At 31.8% G+C, this 18,303-nt stretch overlaps 2 protein-coding genes and 1 long non-coding RNA gene across 7 annotated transcripts in view; 2 read left to right on the plus strand and 1 right to left on the minus strand.

The window, feature by feature from the left end:
- LOC135144600 (uncharacterized) overlaps positions 1-18,303 on the minus strand; it is a 105,130-nt gene that overhangs the window by 21,988 nt on the left and 64,839 nt on the right. The gene's annotated exons all lie outside the window — the stretch shown is intronic.
- Positions 467-2,615, plus strand: LOC135144750 (uncharacterized). 5 transcript variants are annotated; one of them, XM_064076822.1, is made up of 4 exons: positions 467-943; positions 1,281-1,547; positions 1,626-2,100; positions 2,154-2,615. In XM_064076822.1, exons 2-4 carry the CDS (start codon positions 1,309-1,311, stop codon positions 2,601-2,603), a joined length of 1,164 nt encoding a protein of 387 aa, XP_063932892.1. In that variant the 5' UTR covers positions 467-943; positions 1,281-1,308; the 3' UTR covers positions 2,604-2,615. The 5 variants fall into 5 exon arrangements, with proteins under 5 accessions (XP_063932892.1, XP_063932888.1, XP_063932887.1 ...); XM_064076818.1 differs by having other exon boundaries at positions 474-943; positions 1,260-2,100; XM_064076817.1 differs by having other exon boundaries at positions 474-943; positions 1,281-2,100.
- On the plus strand, positions 13,814-15,175 carry LOC135144761 (uncharacterized). The gene is made up of 2 exons (XM_064076835.1): positions 13,814-14,615; positions 14,663-15,175. The coding sequence occupies exons 1-2, from the start codon at positions 13,848-13,850 to the stop codon at positions 15,104-15,106; spliced, it is 1,212 nt and encodes a 403-aa protein (XP_063932905.1). The 5' UTR covers positions 13,814-13,847; the 3' UTR covers positions 15,107-15,175.

Below are 18,303 nucleotides of genomic sequence, written 5' to 3' on the forward strand. Positions count from 1 at the left end.
AAACTTATGGCAACGATATTCTGGGATAGCGCAGGAATACTTCTGGTGGATTACCTTCCAAGAGGAAGAACGATGAACAGTCAATATTATGCTGACTTAATAATCAAACTGCGACAAGCTATTCTTGAAAAACTCAGGGGCAAACTTAGCCGAGGAATTCTCCTATTGCAGGACAATGCGCCAGTCACACAGCTCAAGTTGCAAGGCGTGCTGTACGAGATATGGGCTTCGAGGAAATTAATCATCCACCCTACAGTGCAGATCTGGTTACCAGCGATTTTTATTTGTTTAAAGATTTAAAAAAGGCGTTACGTGGTAGCAGATTTTTCGATGAAAACCAAATGAAGTCAGCTGTAGATGAGCATTTTGCAGACCAAGTTTCGGAATATTTTTTTCGCGGAATAAAATAATTGCACGGTCGATGTGAAAAGTGTATTGAAATAGATAGAGATTATATTGCAAAGTAAAAAATATAATAGATTTCAAAAGTCAGTCTTTCGACCCTAGGCTCACTTTCCGCCGGACAGCCCTCGTAACACACTGTATATATTCATAGGGAATGCGTAATCTCTCTTCACCAGACTATTTCAACACTCTGTATGCATCAAAAGTTAACAGGTCATTAAAAAATCGTAAAGGAAGTCTTTTTTGGAAAATACGCTCTGAGACCTAGGAAGTTGAGTGCTCTGCTAAATTTGTGATTTATTTGTTATCAGTGATGCAAGGTTACCCAAAATTGTATAGTTATCTCATGAACGCGATATGTTATCTTTGCAACAAGTGAACTTTGTAAGAGACATCTGCGAAGGTAGAGTGCGAAGGTCATTTTACGTAGAACATCTTATCAGGAGATGTTCAACGTAAAATGACCTTCGTGTTTTTTTAGGTAGAAAGTGCGTACCAAAGGTAAATTGTGTATTATTATCTTGGTCGAAAAGTCCAGGTTTGTAAAATGGAATTTTCAAATTTTACATCGTATTATAAGAACAGTATTTGTGTTTTCATATCACTGGTAATTATCTACTGTTAAGTTAAGTTTGTAGGTTATAAATATGCAAAAAATATGTGCAGTTACCGTTTTATATTTAAATTACATTAAAAAACAGTTTTGTATTACGTAATTTTATAGTTGTTATATTACAAACTGTATGACGTCTTTTTTATCTTTTATTTAAAAAGTAGTAATCTTATCTCGTGTTAAAATTGCAAGTAAAGGTGTAGGTATATATATGTATATATATGCATTTCATGCTTCACAGAAATAAATTACTTGTCCATAGTTCCTCACCGTTGAAGTTTGCTTTAAAAATGGTGACAGAAAACACGCTCGAGTCTGAAATAAAATCCTGGTTGGACATAATTTTAGAAAAAGAAAATTTGAAAAATCTCTCCGTACAAATATCAGGAAAAACAGAGAAGGGTGATGGTTACATAGGTGACGTAGTGTTTGCCCGTGCTGCTGGAACCGCCGAAAACGAATCAACAAAAGAATACGATTTGGTACTGAAATGTAGTAAATCAAGCCAGGCGTTGCGAGAAGATCGAAGGTTTATAGACACCTTTATAAACGAAATGTATATTTACGATAAAATTTTACCCCTTTTTATACAATTTCAACACGACAGAGGAATAAGTGAAGTGTTTAAGAATATCCCCAAATCTTACGGAACCTTGGCGCTAGAAAACAGGGAAGTGGTAGTGCTTGAAAATTTGAAAAGTATCGGTTATGAATTATGGCCCAGGCAAAAACCTCTGACAAGAAAACACATTGATTTGGTGATGCAAGCGTATGGAAAATACCATGCTACATCGATTGCGTTTAAGCAACAAGAACCAGAGAAATACCAAGAAATTGTAAATACACTGCGAGAAAATTTGAAAAGTTTCGCAAAAAGTGGGCCAGGTCTGACTACTATGAAAAAGTGCGTTGAAGATGCTTACGAAATTCTCAAAAATGATTTGGATGAGAGCACATTACTAAAGTGGAAAAGTCTGGGTGATAACATCCAAAGTGTTCTTGAGGAAATTCGAAACGCAGAAGCTATGAATGTTATTCTTCATGGCGACTGTTGGAGCAACAATTTCATGTATAAATACGAGGTAAATATTGCTACACTATAAACTATAGTTTAATAAAAATTAATTTTTTTTAGGATGAGGATAAGTCAATACCGACAGAAGTTGTTATTCTTGACTGGCAACTAGCAAGACCGGCGGTTTTGATTTGTGATTTATCATATTTTTTGTTTTGTTGTATATCTGAAAACGATATTCATAATATGGAAGATGTTTTAAATGTTTACTATAAACATTTTTCTGAGCATTTAGCCGAATTTGGAATTGATTCGAATGTGTTGTATCCGTTAAATCAACTTATGGATGACTGGAAAAAATACTGCAAATATGGAATTATGTTTGCAAGTATGTTACTAAGAATTACTGCAATTGGGAAAGAAGACGTTGTGGATGTAGCTGAAGCAGTCGAAATGGGCAAAGATTTTGGTGAAAGTTTTGTAAATGAAATGAAAGATAATGACAAATTGATTTTCAAAAGTAGAATACAATACATTGTAGAATATGTTGTTAAACATGGTCTAATATAAGTATACAGATTTTTTAATTTTCTCTGCATACCTATATACCTATATATTGATATTGTAACTAAAAAAATATGCATACTAATAACATGCAAACAATATCACATCATTTCAGATCACATTGCTGATAAATATTTTTTAAAATGATGTTACAATTTTTCTATAAGTAGTAAAAAATAAAAAAAAAATCAGTTAATTTAGGTGATCACTCTATCTGAAAATGCGGAACCTTTAACTGGTGTTAGAGGATTTGCCATTACCTTAGCTAGTTACTAGCAAGTTCTTTTTAGAAACAAAATGTTTTTCTAAAATAAAAAAATCAATATTTTAAATATATCTAAATGTTGTACTTTTTTGTAGAATAACCACTTTATTAGTAAATATAAAGTTAAAAGTAGGTAGGGATTATTAAACAACAGATAGTAGAGATGTCACGCCGCAGACAAATTTGAAGTGAGACTCAATTTTTTGGAGCCCCAGATTTTGTTGACGTTTTAGTTATTACCTTCATGATGATCTTAGCTACAATTAAAATTTCAATTGTAGTAGTTTCGAACTTATATCAGTGTACCTAATTATTTTCCTAGAAAATAGCTTAGGTATAGATGCTCGATTAAAATAAACTCCTCAGAGACAATGAAATGCTGCCATCAAATTTTTTGGTGAGCATAAGTTTATTAATTTTATCGTGTGCAATGTAAGTAATACTAGTTATAACATTGCTGTACTTAGTGTCAGGCATCACCTGATAAAATAAATTTGTTTGTGTATGAAAAGCAGTGCGCAAACAAGTGTTAGTAATTAATGTGTGTGTAAAATTTGATGCATAAATCTCTATGAAGTAAAAAATAATAGCTTTGAATCACTCATACCCGTAGATAACTTAACATTTTAAGTGAGAGTGAGTCACAAAATTTTGGAGGAGTACTCATTCTTTTGAAGCAATACCTTATTATGGACAAAATTTTGTTAGTTGTATCTCGTATTCATTTACGATAAACCCCAATTTGTAGCACAACTTCTGTCCTGACCATACCTCAGAAAGTAAATATAAGTAAGTAATTGTTAATCGACACAACTAAATGCAGTAGAGAATACGTTGTTAACTCCACAAATATTGTTTGTAAACTTATTTTGCAATGTTTTTGTTTTAAATGTGATGCAACTGTTTGGATAAAACTGTTTAATTCACTGAGTCACTGTTACAGAGTGACATCTTAAAAATGACGTACCTTGTACCGAATTTATGAGTATCATTGTGACAAAAGGATTACACAACTTGTCTACGTAAGGTGATCATTGTTACGCAGATATTGCGTAATATTTTTGTTTGTATACGAATAAAACAATATTAGTACTGTTTTACGAAGGACATTTGCATTAGCTTGTAAAACTTTTATGACTTAAGCGGTCTAAGCCGAACCACCCTTATAATGGACCCGAACCGCAGGGATTATTACTCAATTGTTGCCATATTGGGGGTGTAAAGTTTTACTAGGTATATGTGAACTAAGTTAAGTTATACAGTTTGACTTATAAGTAGAGAGCGGAAAATATGCAGCAAAATTTTGGGAAATATGATCATATGATATGCACCAAATTTATGCAAATATGCAGTAACTTTCTTAATATATGCAGAGATATGCAGCTGCATATGCTCCAAAAACTAAAAAAAAGCGTAATAACCGAACTAAATTTATTTACAAATTACAAAATTAGTAGTAATCGACTATTTAATTACTATTTTGGTAACAATTTATTTTTAAATATTTTTCGAAATATTCTAACCAAAAGTTTTCCGATGATCCTAAAGTATATTTGGTATAGAAAAACTGTGTACTACGTCCACAGATATAAAAATCCTTACCGGTTTAGAGCAGACGCGACAAAACAGTTCCTTCTTGAAGAATACGTTCAGGAAAAGGTTTAATCCATAAATTAATTTGAGTTATCTTCGACATATTAACACACATGTATCGCTTTAAATGCTTTCAATGCAAACTCACGATGAAAAATAATAGGGTAACGTCCCTTCAACCACCATAACACATACCATTAATACACTTAAGTAACGAACAAAAATATTGGGAATGAACGGTATTTCCAAAAGTAATTAGGGCCCAAATTTACCTGGAAGAATGGCTTAACACCCAATGGATTCTCCAAACTACCATAAAACCCAAACCTTTACTAGTTATTTGAACATCAGGACAATATTTGCAATATGATTAATGAAATTTCGTCTTTCTAGATACATGCCGTTAGAATAACAATCTTTTTTTTTTCAAATTGGTACAAAAATTGATAAAAATGCAAAATATGCACCCGTTACGTGAAATATGCAGCAGAAGGCAAATATATGCAAATATGCAATTTTTTTATAGCTGTATTCGTTTTTAATTAGCATGATTCGTTCACATATTAAATATCAAGACTTATATGCAAAAAATAACGGATATGCAAATTTCATAAAATCCGCTCTCTACTTATAAGGGTGCTTTGGCTTAAGCCGCTTAAGTCATAAAAGTTTTACAAGGTGTATGTCAAGTGAGTTTTGTATATACAGGGTGATTCGCTTAAATGACGAATGTAATTTGTGGTTAGCGGCAACCGGCAATACATTATTCATTTATTCCTTGATTTACAGTAGAATTTCAAAAATATCTCAAATCCACGAAGTTGTGGTTTTAAAAACGTCAAGAAAAAGTGTCACGTATTACATTTAAAATAAAAGTTGATGGTAATAATTCTCTGAAAAGGAGTTTCACGAATCTATGACGGATTTTCTTCTGCATAATAATGCAAGTTGTGTTTGATTAAATTGCCATTGTTGGAAAATTTTACCTCATCACTGAAATAATAATAATAATAAATAAAATTGAAAATTTTATCTGTGGGATGTCAACGTTCAGGATATCTCTGGGCATACAAATTTGCCGCCACCACCAGATGCACGTTTTCTTGGCATTGGTAAACGAATATCTTGGCATTTTTGGAAATAATTGTCAAATCCTCAAAATTGACAGTGACATAAGTATGCAAACTTGGATTCATGATATTTTTTGACTTCTACTAAGTATGAATCAAGGAACAGAAGAAAAATATATTTTGGAGTGCCTATCCGGATAGGTCAAATTCGTCATTCACGCTGAATCAGCCTGTATACATATATTTTACAGTTTATGTCTGATACAGTTGTTAAAGTTTATTTATTTCTAGTTCATTATATACTTGCCAGAAAGATAAATTTTTGTTGGTTTCCAAGCCCCCGGCCATGTTGCTTGGCGCAAAATTTTTCCCAATTTTGTATGTATTAATTGAATGACGATATCTACTATTCGCTGTATAAATGTTTCAAAAAAGAAACGCTATCAAAACGAGTTTGTGCATGAGTACCTATATATCATAATTATTTCAGAAGTTTTCCAACTTCGATTTGTAAATTCTTGTGTTGTTTTCCTGGTGGTGCACTGCTATACTGGAATTTTGACTAACCAAGTTTGAACCATATGGTTATATAATGCGTTTTTGTAGAGGAAGGGTCATTTACATATACATAATATTTCAAGATAACAAAACCGACAAATTTATTTCATTTAAATTTTATTAAAAAGTGTAGCTTCAGGTCAGTTCTGGTTTGTGTTTCTTTTCTTCTGTTTTCTATCAATTATTCGAATGGAAAAATGATAAAACAAATGTGTACGTGGGCATCCAAGTTAAATTTAGATGCAGAAGTTTCGACCCACATTATTTCATAAAATAATAAATCTTAAGCTTGGATCTAAATTTGATATCGGAATTTCTACTGGTGGCCATCGCAAAAATTGTCCCTTAGGTCCCGGACTCTATGAAGAGTCGCTTCGGTCATATTACGGGAAGTCCGTGACGTACTACGCCATTCTTTATAGGTGGTTTTTAGAGTGCGTTGTTTGGGCTATATTTCATCGCCCACGTTTTCTAGTTAGAGGGTTTCTTGCTCATCTGTGTGCTCGGAAATAGTTTTCTTTGTTTCGACGTCTCTGAAAATTTATGCGTCAGGATGTTTTCTCCCATCTTAGAGCTTTTTAGTTTGGGCGTGGCGTGATATTAAGTAGGATGGCCCATTTTACGGATGCGCGAATGGTGATTTGCAACTCTTTGATAGTAAGCTGATACACATGTATTGTAAACTCGGGAATGCGCAATGATATTTGATTTTTGCTGTTCTGCGAATTTTGCTCTTAAGACCGGGGGATTTGTTTTAAACCTTAGTGTTGCAATTTTTCGCAGGGTTGACTTTATGATGTCCCATCACAACTCTCTTTCTGCTCAATGGATATCCTTGTTTGTTTCTAGTCATCTCTCTAAGCAGTCTTTGCAAAAGATGGTATCAAAGTTATTTCTACTTTCATATCGTACAATAAATCGAAGATTATTATGATTAGAAAAAATAAACTTACCTTAAATGTTATACTTGCATAGAATTTTGTGTATTTCTATTACTATAAGATATAACACTCAGTGGAACTAACAAGAAATACACTATGATTACCCCAGCGGAGAAATTGTACAAGAATACTTTGCAATGTTAAACAATCCTCATTTCATGAAATTTCTGTATAAGATCTTAACGTCATCTGATGTAACATAAGAGTATTAGCGTGAACCTATTTTACAATGACATTAATATATCGCGGTCCCAGGATTGAATCCTGAGGTAGCTGCAATTTTCCTCTATGCGTGATCTTGATATTTGATAGCATGAAATCTATCACAAAGTCAAAATGCATTCTTGTAATTAATATTTAAGAAATCCATTACACAGTTTTCCGAAAAAACTGTAATAGTGGCTTATTAAATCAAACATAAATGAGCATGAGACACGAACGTTTCAACTGAGAGTTATTTAACAATATTTTGAGGTGACGTCATCATTTTTTTTGAGGGAATAAGTAAACAAATTTATTTAGTTAATGGAATTTGTTCCACAAAAAATAATTATTACAGTTACTCTTGTTTCGCTTAAGATATACCTCATAAAATTATATAGACCCTATGTTACAAGAGGGTGATTCTGGATTAACAACCAGTTGATTCAAGGGACATTGTAAATGCCTCAGCCAATAATAGGATTTACTGCATCTAAGTCCCATCGTCAGGAGTTCAATATTATCATTACATTTTATAAGGTACATTCTAGATACCTTAGGATGTACACCTAGATACATTAGGATGTACATCCTAAACGAAACTAGTATACACTCAATAAACTGCTGCATACAATTTAAGACTGACTATTATAAGCTTATGTGTATCATAGAACTGGTTTTTTGTTTATCACTCGATAAATGTTTTTGAAATAGTAAGTAAATAGGCACTTAAACACAAACGGAACGCATTATTCTTGGTTAAAAGTAAAGAAGTATTATGTGTAAATCGCTATTTGGTAATGAGCGAAAATGGATACTTTAAGTGAAAACTATTTAAAAAGATGTTTAAAACAAAAAATGGAAGCGTATTCTATGGAAATTTTGAGCAACTCAAAGAAAACGTATTTATTGGAGACACAATTTTTTTGTATTTAAAACAATAATAAGCAAGTAAGAGCGTACAATATCGCTTTTAAACACGCTAGAGCAAGCAAGATTTTTTCAGAAAAATTCTCCAATCCAAGAAGTTTCCAAAATGTAAATGTAATATATACGATTATTAACATATAATGTACCAGACTATTTCCCTGCCTTCACTCACCACTCAGTTTTAGTCCAGTCAAATTAGCGATCAACCTCGGAATGAGAGATAATAAGCTGAATTTTCGTATATACCTTCATTTTAGCGTTCTAATAGTTGTCTCAAAAGTCTCATAAAATCTCGTGTCTGCGTCGTAAGTTATTCAAGGTCAAAGGTGAAGAAAAACAGTTTTTTGCGATTATCTCGGGTTCTATTGCTCCAATGATGTTAACATCTATTATCGTAATTGTAGAGCACAAAATTTGGGACAAATTTTATTTGAAATATTTTTTCATGCGCTCAATCGTTTGTGAGATAGAGGGCAGTGAGCGCGCAGCGCTCATCCATACGTACTGTAATGCAATCAACCGTGAATATCTGTGGATACTACCTTTAATTTTGAATAATCTGTATTATTTATCAGTTAATACATTGTATTTAATAACATTTTACATATTTTCAATACATTCATTTAATGATAATGATACTTACCTACTTTGTGGAATTAAAAACTCTTTAAATGAAATACTTATTGTATGTAGGTATATCTTAATTTATTGAAAGTAGATTTTAACTAGAAAAATAATTAAGTACTTTATCTTTCAAATGTGTAAGTTTTTATATATTAGATAATATATTATACTTGTTATATTATTATATATCTAAAAGTTATATTAATTCTTTCAAAGTAAAAATTTAAGGAAGTAAAACGAGTTAATGTGTTTTAATTTTATCTTTGTTCAGTACCTGTACATTTCTTACGATTGAAATTGAATTGCAGTGAAAATCTAGAAATCTTTAATAACTTACAGAACAAAAGTATTAATTTTCTTCTTCTTCACCGTCATCTTCTGGACGTTCGGGAATTTCTGTTTCATCGTCATCATCCTCGGTGCCCTGAATCGTTGTTTCCAGACCTTCCAGTTATAATCATGATAGAAAAATAAGTATTTAAAACCTCACACATTTTAAAGATATAAATAAATTGAGATATACAATAAATATTTCATTAAATGCGTTTTTAATTACACAAAGTAGGTAAGTATTATTCAATGAATATGTTGAAAATATGTAAAATGTTTAAATACAATGTATTAATTGATAAATAATACAAATTTTTCAAAATTCAAGGTAGTATTCATAGATATTCACGGTTGTTGGATTACAGTACGTATGGATGAGCGCTGCGCGCTCACTGCCCTCTATCTCGAAAACGATTGAGCACATGAAAAAATGTTTCAAATAAAATTTGTCCCAAATTTTGTGCTCTACAATTATGATAACAGATGTTAACATCACTGGAGCAATAGAAACCGAGATAATCGCAAAAAACTGTTTTTCTTCATTTTTGACCTTGAATAACTTACGACGCAGACACGAGATTTTATGAGACTTTTGACACAACTTTTAAAACGGCAAAATTAAGGTATATACAAAAATTCAGTTTATTATCTCTCATTCCGAGATTGATCCCTTTTTTATCCTAAAATGACTGGACTATTTCAGTTGGAAAAAGGGATTGATGATGTATTTGACAGTGCACAAAATTGTTATGCAACGTTTGTCTCTAGCATCACAGAGGTTATTGTTTTAGAAAATTTGAAGAAACATGGATACATTATTGTGTGGGATATATCGAAGTCACTTACTAGGAAACATATCGAGAGAGTTCGCATATAACGGTGCAGTGGATTAAAAAATGCGTTATTATTCTGTGATGGGTGGTCGTTTGTCTTGTGACCGTATGAGGACGCGCAACGCAAGGTACTTCTCTTTCTTACACATTGGGACAGTGAACTGCGGTACTTTGGTTATCTAGTGACTTTAATGTGAAATATTTGAAATTTGGCAGTTTAGTTGCATTGGTTTTGATGATTTAAGGCTGATCTTCTGGTGTAATTATTGCAGTTAATTGTAATTTTCACAGAGACATTTTAAAAAGCGTTGTTCACGTTTTCATAGGACCATTGTTTACTGTTTAATTTTTTTGTAAAAAAATTAAATGTAGATATATTAGCGTTTTCTAATTGACCCTTTTCCTGTAAGCAAAGTGAGTAGACATTATATAAATTCCAATGATACAGAGTGAGACAATATCGCGCAGACGAAGTCAGATTTTTGGAGCGCCAAGTTAAAATTAACCAATGAGCGACAGATTACGCATGTGTAGCTGGTTGCATTCTGTCAAAGCGGTTTGTTGTCACAGGCCTTTGCTCTGCTGCCGGAGTGCCGGATACGTGGTTTTGAAGATGCGTGCGCACGGAAAGTCACTATGGAAGTTTTACGATCTTACAGGAAAAGGGTCAATAGCGTTGAAATTTACAACTATTTACAACCATCATGAAAAAGAAATTAATGAAACGTGAAATCGTAATCAGAAAAGCGGAGCCACATCTAAATTTCAACACGGCATCTCTGTTATAGGGCGCGTACATTTTGTCAAATATCCTTTTTCGCTTAATGCCTATGGACTTCCGGTTTCATGAATTTCTTAATTATTCTTACCTGCGTCGACCCATACCAATTACCTGCACTTTATGTGAGCCGACAAATATGCATTTTTTCTGTAATAATTTTTTTTAAATAAAAATTTTACTTTATATGATATTACGCTTACGGGTTAAGTTGTTAGGTAAAATGGGTTTGACTATATATTAACAAGACGCTTTTACCAAGACGCACTAGAAAACTGTTTTGGATGGATTAGGAAACAAAATGGAAATTCTATTAACCCCACATCTAATCAATTTCAAATGGCTTTTAGAAAATTAATCATACAAGATTATTTTGATGAAACGAACACGTAATCAAAACTGCGAGCATGATATGGAAAAAATTTTAAAGTTGAATGTAGGTCGTCGTTTTGATGAAGAAGAATCAGTCACCACGATGCAGAAGACCACCTTAAAAGATTGTGATTATCACTTTCACACAGCTGAACAAAACGCAATTAGATATATCTGTGGCTACCTAATTAGGAAATGTTTATTAGTACTTAGTTGTAGTGAATGTGAAAAATATGCAAATGAACATAAAAGTTTAGACAACACAAGCATATATTTACATTTCAGAGCCTACCAAACGAAGAATTGCGAGTTATTTGGTAAATTATATATGCCAAACGATAATTTCTTTTTTTTACATTTGTGAATTAGAGCAAATTTTTAGTGAAAATTTTTAAAATATAATTTTACAAACAACTACTTTGTTGAAATTTTTAAATTTATATAAGCCAGCTACATTTGTTCATCCATGCCAAAACTTTCCATACGATTATTTGCTTGCTTTGTATGCTAGGATGAGATTATTTTATGCACTAAAATTTGTAAATGCTAGCTTTAAATTTACAAATGCCAAAGGTGAAAAAATTAATAGAAAGAAAATAATTTGGCAGCATTAACTTTTTTCCTTTTTGTAATTTAATTTTTATTTTATTTATTTTTTCTTAAATAAACCTCTTTCTTTTTAGATGTATTTATTACATTATTTTTACAATGATAACACTAGTTTACAAGGTTTTATATCCAAAGACAAAAATAGTTGAATCTAAAGGATTTGGGTTCGGGAAATTCAAATCTAAAAACAGAAAAAATCTATCACGTCAGGTTTTTGAGATATTTATATAAACATACCCCGTATTTCTTTTCTTTTATACAACTCTTGAAACGTTTTTATTTTTAAATATATATGAACATATAGTTCTTTGAGCAAATTTGTATAATTTTAAAAGATCATTTACGTAAATAAATAACATGAGTGTCAATTTTTCAAGCTACTAGATTGTCGTCAATGTTTTATTTAAAATTTTTTAAGTATTGATTTTAGAATAATTGGTTGCTCTTGATTTTTCTACGGGAAGTGATAATAAAAATGTGAGGTTGGCCTCACAAAGATCTTTTAAAATGATACAAATTTGCTCAAAGAAATACAGGTTTATCTTTAAGAATAAAGAAGTTACAGGGGTTGTATCCAATAAAAGCAACACCCAGTATATATTATAAACATTATGACTGAAAATTAAAAATGATATACAGTAGCGTTTCTTTTATTGACAGTACTGACAGTTTCCCTTATAATAGACCAACAGTAACACATTTTCATCCCAAAATCCTTGATACCTTCTTTTTAAGCATATTTGAACAGGTCTTGCTTTAGGTACTATAATTTTACCATAAACGTAACAAAACTGATTTGCACTTACTTTGCACGATCTCGAAGACATTTTTATGCGACAATGGTGCATTAACATGAATCAGTTTGACACTAACGTGAAGGTAAGAGCAAAGTTCATTATTTTTGATTTATGAAAAAATCTGACGTGATAAGGATAATCCGTTTTTGGATTTGTTATCAGCAAGTAATTTAGAAGTAAAAAATATTTTTTTTATTTTTGGATACGAAAAAAAGTTTAAATTTGTAAACTAGTGTAATTAAACCTCAAGTATTCGGGGAAAGAATGTGCGAATTATCAAATTGTATAAGTAATAAAATAAAAACTGTAACAAATCATCGTGTTTATAAATTAAATATCCACTTTTCTTTTTTCTTATTGCGATTCACGATTATACGATTTGAGCAAACTACACAGTTTGCAATAAATTGCGTACACGAATCAATTTTTGAAATTGTAAATGAAGTGATACTTTTTAAATTGGGTGGCGACATCTAGGAATAGTTTAGGCAACGACCACCCATGACGGCTTAAAATTCGGGTCAGAAAGAACAAAGGCGGCGACACGAGCTGTCTCTACTGATTGATATGTATACTGTGGCTCCATACTAGAGTCGCAAAACGCAGTCCACAATACACCTAAGGAAGCAAGTGGAATATCTACAATGAAATTGAACACTACAATTACTATTTTTTTAATATTAGGAGTATTTATTATTTTATATTATTTTATCTATCATATGAATTTTTTAACTACAAAATCAAACATTTTATACATCTGTTTAAAATATTTCATGTTGCAGGACTTATTAAATTGACGTGTTTAAGATTGTTTAGTATGCATATTTGTTATGCGTTTTGAGTAGGTACCTATCTTCTGCACTTTTGATTCAACATATGGATTTTTTTTATTTTACCAGTTCAACCTGTGATTTCAAATATGAAAATCAGGAATTTTACCATATTTCCTGCTCATTTTAATCTAAAAAATCAGTTGTAAATTTTATGATTTGTACTAAACATTTTTGTTAATGTGCTAATAAATTTACTACTGCTATTAATAAATTTACACTATGCATAATTTTTTGTAATGATTTTTACACATATTTTTAAAAAGTTTGAAAGTTTCACATTGCTGACCGATTGTGAATAAACACTATATTTTAGAAAATTAACCATTAATTTCCTTATCAAAACAGTCAATACCATTCGTTTTAGTTAATAGCGGTATAAATTTCAACTGTTTCTTGTAAATATCCAGTTTAGATCAAACTCGAGGTCCAGGTACTTCGAAATAAGAAAAACTGAAACATTTTGGTTATCTATATCTAGTTTCCTCACATTTTACAGTTTTTAAAAGATTATTTACAATGGCAAGTGAAATAAAGTCTCTGCTGAAAGCTATTCTAACAGAAAACATAGATGACTATTCTCTTGAAGGGTTAGAAAGTCCCGAAAAAGGTGACGGCTACATGAGTGACATATTATTTATTACCTTAACCCCACCCAGAAGTAAACAATCCAAAAAGTACGAATTGGTTTGGAAGTGTGGTAAAAAAAGCAAAGAGTTACGGGCAACGACTCCCATGAGACAAACATTTATAACGGAAATATTCTTTTACGATAAAATAATCCCCACATTTACACAGTTTCAACTAGAGAAGGGAATTCGTGATCCTTTCAACAGTGTTCCAGAGTGTTACGGAACGTTTATTACTGAGGAGATGGAAGTAATTGTTCTAAAAAATTTGAAAAGGAGCGGCTACAAATTATGGGATAAGAAAAAACCGTTAACGAAAAAACACATAGAGTTAATACTAGAAGAATATGCAAAATTGCATTCCGTTTCAGTCGCTATGAGTGAGCAATATCCAGAAAAATTTGCAGAATTAAGTGAGGGTTTGGGCGAAACGGTAAAAGAGTTTACCAAAACAAACGACATGAATGCACTTTTTGGTACAAATATAATAGAACTATATGATTTACTTAAAGGCGATCTGGATGAACGTACGTTAGAAACGTGGAAAGGTTTATATAATGAAACGTATTTCATTTTCGATGGAATGGTAGACAAGAAAGAGGGATTAAAAGTGGTTCTCCATGGTGACTGCTGGTGCAACAATTTCATGTTTAAATATGTAAGCTAAAAACGAAGTATATAACCAATTCTTATTGTTGATTGTAGGATGGCGACGAAACTTCACCAGTGGTTGTTGCTATATTTGACTGGCAATTTTCAACAGTTTCATCACCAATTCTTGATGTGTCGCACCTTATTTTTGCTAGTATATCAAATGAAGATGTAGAATGTATTAACGATCTTTTAAATCGTTATTATGAGCAACTGAAATTCCATTCGAGTCGGCTCGGTACATGTTTGGATAAATTGTATACTAAGGAACAGTTTCTATGTGAATGGAAAAAATATTCCAAGCATGGTATCTTATTTGGGTGTTTGGGACACAAAATGTGCGTCACTGAAAAAGATGAAGTTATTGATGTAGCTAATGCTGTTGATGGTGGCAAAGATTTTTCTAACGCATTTTGTTATGATGTTAAAAATAAAACTGCTTTTAAAAATAGGGCAAGACATGTTGTAAAGTACGTAGTAGAAAATCAGTTAGTTTAATTAAATGCAGAATGTAGTTGCATAATAATGTTGCTCTATTAAATATGGGTGTATGTACATTTTATTGAACCTCGGTTGTAATAAACAGATTTTGGAGGGAGTACCTAGTTGTTTTTTATTTAACAATTCAAAGTTTATTGTTATCTTTTTGACTAAAACGTTTATGCTACTTAAACTAATCTGATTACAATTGTAAAGGGTTCCAAAATGATTTTTATGTAGTTGGCTTTGAAATCGTTTCAACTCCTATCTTTTCCATGATGAAAATCTGCAGCCATAGGCGACTAGATGAAAATCTTTTTAAACACGTTGTATTAATTAGTACATTAATTACATATACCTACTAATATTAAAATTTATGTTCGTGTTTTTCACGTCTTTTCTCCACTTCATTCAGCTCCACTTTTGTTTCCTTTCTCTTCTAGTTTCACATATTCCTGTGTAGCAAGATATACACTTCCATTCCTTCCCCACACATTTCGTTAGTAGTTATTCCGGTAAGTAAATAATTTCGCATTCTCTTTGGATCAAGATTGCTTAATATTTTTTGTCCTTAATTTATCTCTCTTACTTCCTTCAACATTCTCATTCTTGTTTTAGTTTGGTGATTTTATCTTTGCGATAAAATCTTTCCCGTTTTTCAGATATCACTTTCTGTCTTTTGCTGCGTCCATTAAAAATTCGTCGAACACGATTCCTCGCTTGGTGCATCAGTCCCTATCTGTTTCAATTTTAATTCCTTCCTTAATGTCTGTTTTACAGTTTCTCGATTTATTATCATTATCACTACCATCCGATGTATATACTTTTAGTGAAAATTTTCTGTCCTCTCTTTTTTTATCTGTATACAATAGTGTACAATATGCAACTCTGTAGGCTCTTTGAAACTCGTTACTTTGGATTTTTGTGTTCGTATGTGTTTCCAGGCACTTGATAATTCTTTTTGTGCTGTTCGATCCATTGCTAACTCTTTTTTCTTCTACTCACGCATTGATTACCTTCTTTTTAGATCTTTCGTTTACGCAGCAAACAGTATTAAGCAAGGAAATTTACTACCCACTATTTCTTCATAAGTAGGTGTACTGTTTCTTTATTATTTATCCACACACAAATTCTCTAAACTTATCTGTGCTATAACCTACTATTTTTTCTTAATTTGTTCTTTATATTTGTTTTGCCTCTTTTTTTCGAGTTTTTGCGCGAATATCACATTTATGAATTATTTTCCTTCTTCATGGTATTTGCTTCTATGTTCCGTAAATAAAAATTAGACCGCAGTTCTTCTATAGCAACATAACTATGCTTCACCCGCAGGTTTGGAAAGACTACCTGTGAAAAACCATTTACGTATATCAACCAGGGGTTTTGAACAGAGAAAATATACTCTACACAACCACTTTAAAAAAGTCCACAGAGATCCTAGACTTATAGACGATGTTTTCACATAGTAGGTACTTAAGCAAATTTTTACAGGCATGTTTCAATTTTTTAAGAATTGGCTATTTAGTGACTGCGAAGGTGGGTACCAGTGCTAAACTGGAATGGGAAAAGTACAGCTAGTGAATCACTACTATTACGATGACGTCATCAACATTTTTGCAAGGACACGTATATCAGTTTGGATAGATGTAGTGTAATACTAAAAATAAAAGTACTGTATTCCCAAATTTTCGGGAAAATGAATTGGGCAATTGGGTCATCTGGAATATTGATTTATAATCAATAAAATAACGAAACAGTTCCGCGTGCGTACTTATTAGCAGAGGCGACTCAAAATCATTTATGTAATAAGCATTCTATAACAATTGCAGTGTTTCAGAACATTCCGCTTCGCAATTTTAAAGTTACGTTGTAAGATGTTACAGAGTTTTGATTTTTTTTACACAAATCTAGTTGGGAAGGGTAAAAACTCAATAGGGCTCATAAACTACAAGTGGAGGAGTATGTTATTTTATAAAATTTAAACAACATTTACTAATTTTGGAGATGGTGGTAGAGATGAGATAAATTTTGGTCAGACTTTTATCATCTACACGACATTTCTAATATAAAATTTGACAACAATTGGTCTGGTATTTAGAAGGGCAGACGCCTGATGGCAGACGGCAGACAGATAAACTGACGCAAATGAGAGATCTATGTTTTCGTATTCTAGGGATCATGACAGGTCGAGAAAATATAAAAGTAGCGAGTCGCCTGATGGACTCGATTACAATCCTTCCTTAGCTTACACTCGGGAAGTAATATAATGGAGGAAGTGACGGGATTTACTACATAAACAAGATCAGAAAATTTTTAGCAGTTGAGATGTGGTTTGACCTGACCTACATAGCAAAGTAAATTCACATTTTTCTAGAGTTGGCATAGCATTATTCAAGAAATCCATGCAAAAATAATTACTCAAAAAACGACGAATCAAATTTAGTCTGTTTTAAAAATGGTCAACACAAAGCTTCTGTTATTTATCTCAAATATGAAGTGTTTTTCTTGTAAAAAAATTATTTCGAGTGTTGAAAGGTGCTCTTAGTTCTTGAATTGTTTTTACAGAATTTTCTCTTTACATAATATGATTTGACAAAGTTTCGTTCTTTCATGCTAAATGTTAACATTTAGAATCGTGAATAGTTATGGTGGGAGTCCTTATACGTATTGTTACGAACTAAGTCCATAAGTCGCTTCGGTACGACTGTAATTAGTCGTGTAAATTTGAGTTACTAAGAAATAAATTGTTTAGTTTTACCAAGGACGATTTTTAAATCATGGAACAACGTAACAGTATTATATACAGTTTATTTTCTTCCTAATTCTTAATTCCCCTATTATTGAATTAATGATTATTATTCATCATTGCATGTCTCCAAAATTTGTAGTAAAATTTCAAATTTTGTGATTTGAGTAGCTGGTGATTTTAATTTACCCAGTACAAAGTTGGTTCAAAGCGAAAAATATTTCGGTGTCCATTCTAATAAAATATCCTCCATGTGTGTGACTATGTATAAAATTTTAATTTTAAGAATCTTCCATTAAAAACTCATTCCTTACACATTACAAGCAAAAAATAAAACAAGACCTAATTAAAATAATGTTTATATCAGCACGTATGTAGTCTATTTGTATAATGTAATAATAATCTTTTTATAGAAACATCTAAACAGTAAAATATATAAAGAGAAAGCGTTTTTTCGACAAATGTTAAA

Source organism: Zophobas morio, unplaced genomic scaffold (assembly GCF_036711695.1).
Source record: "Zophobas morio isolate AGI-343-1 ecotype UQ-CSIRO unplaced genomic scaffold, CSIRO_AGI_Zmor_V1 ptg000108l, whole genome shotgun sequence".
Lineage (NCBI taxonomy): Eukaryota > Metazoa > Arthropoda > Insecta > Coleoptera > Tenebrionidae > Zophobas > Zophobas morio.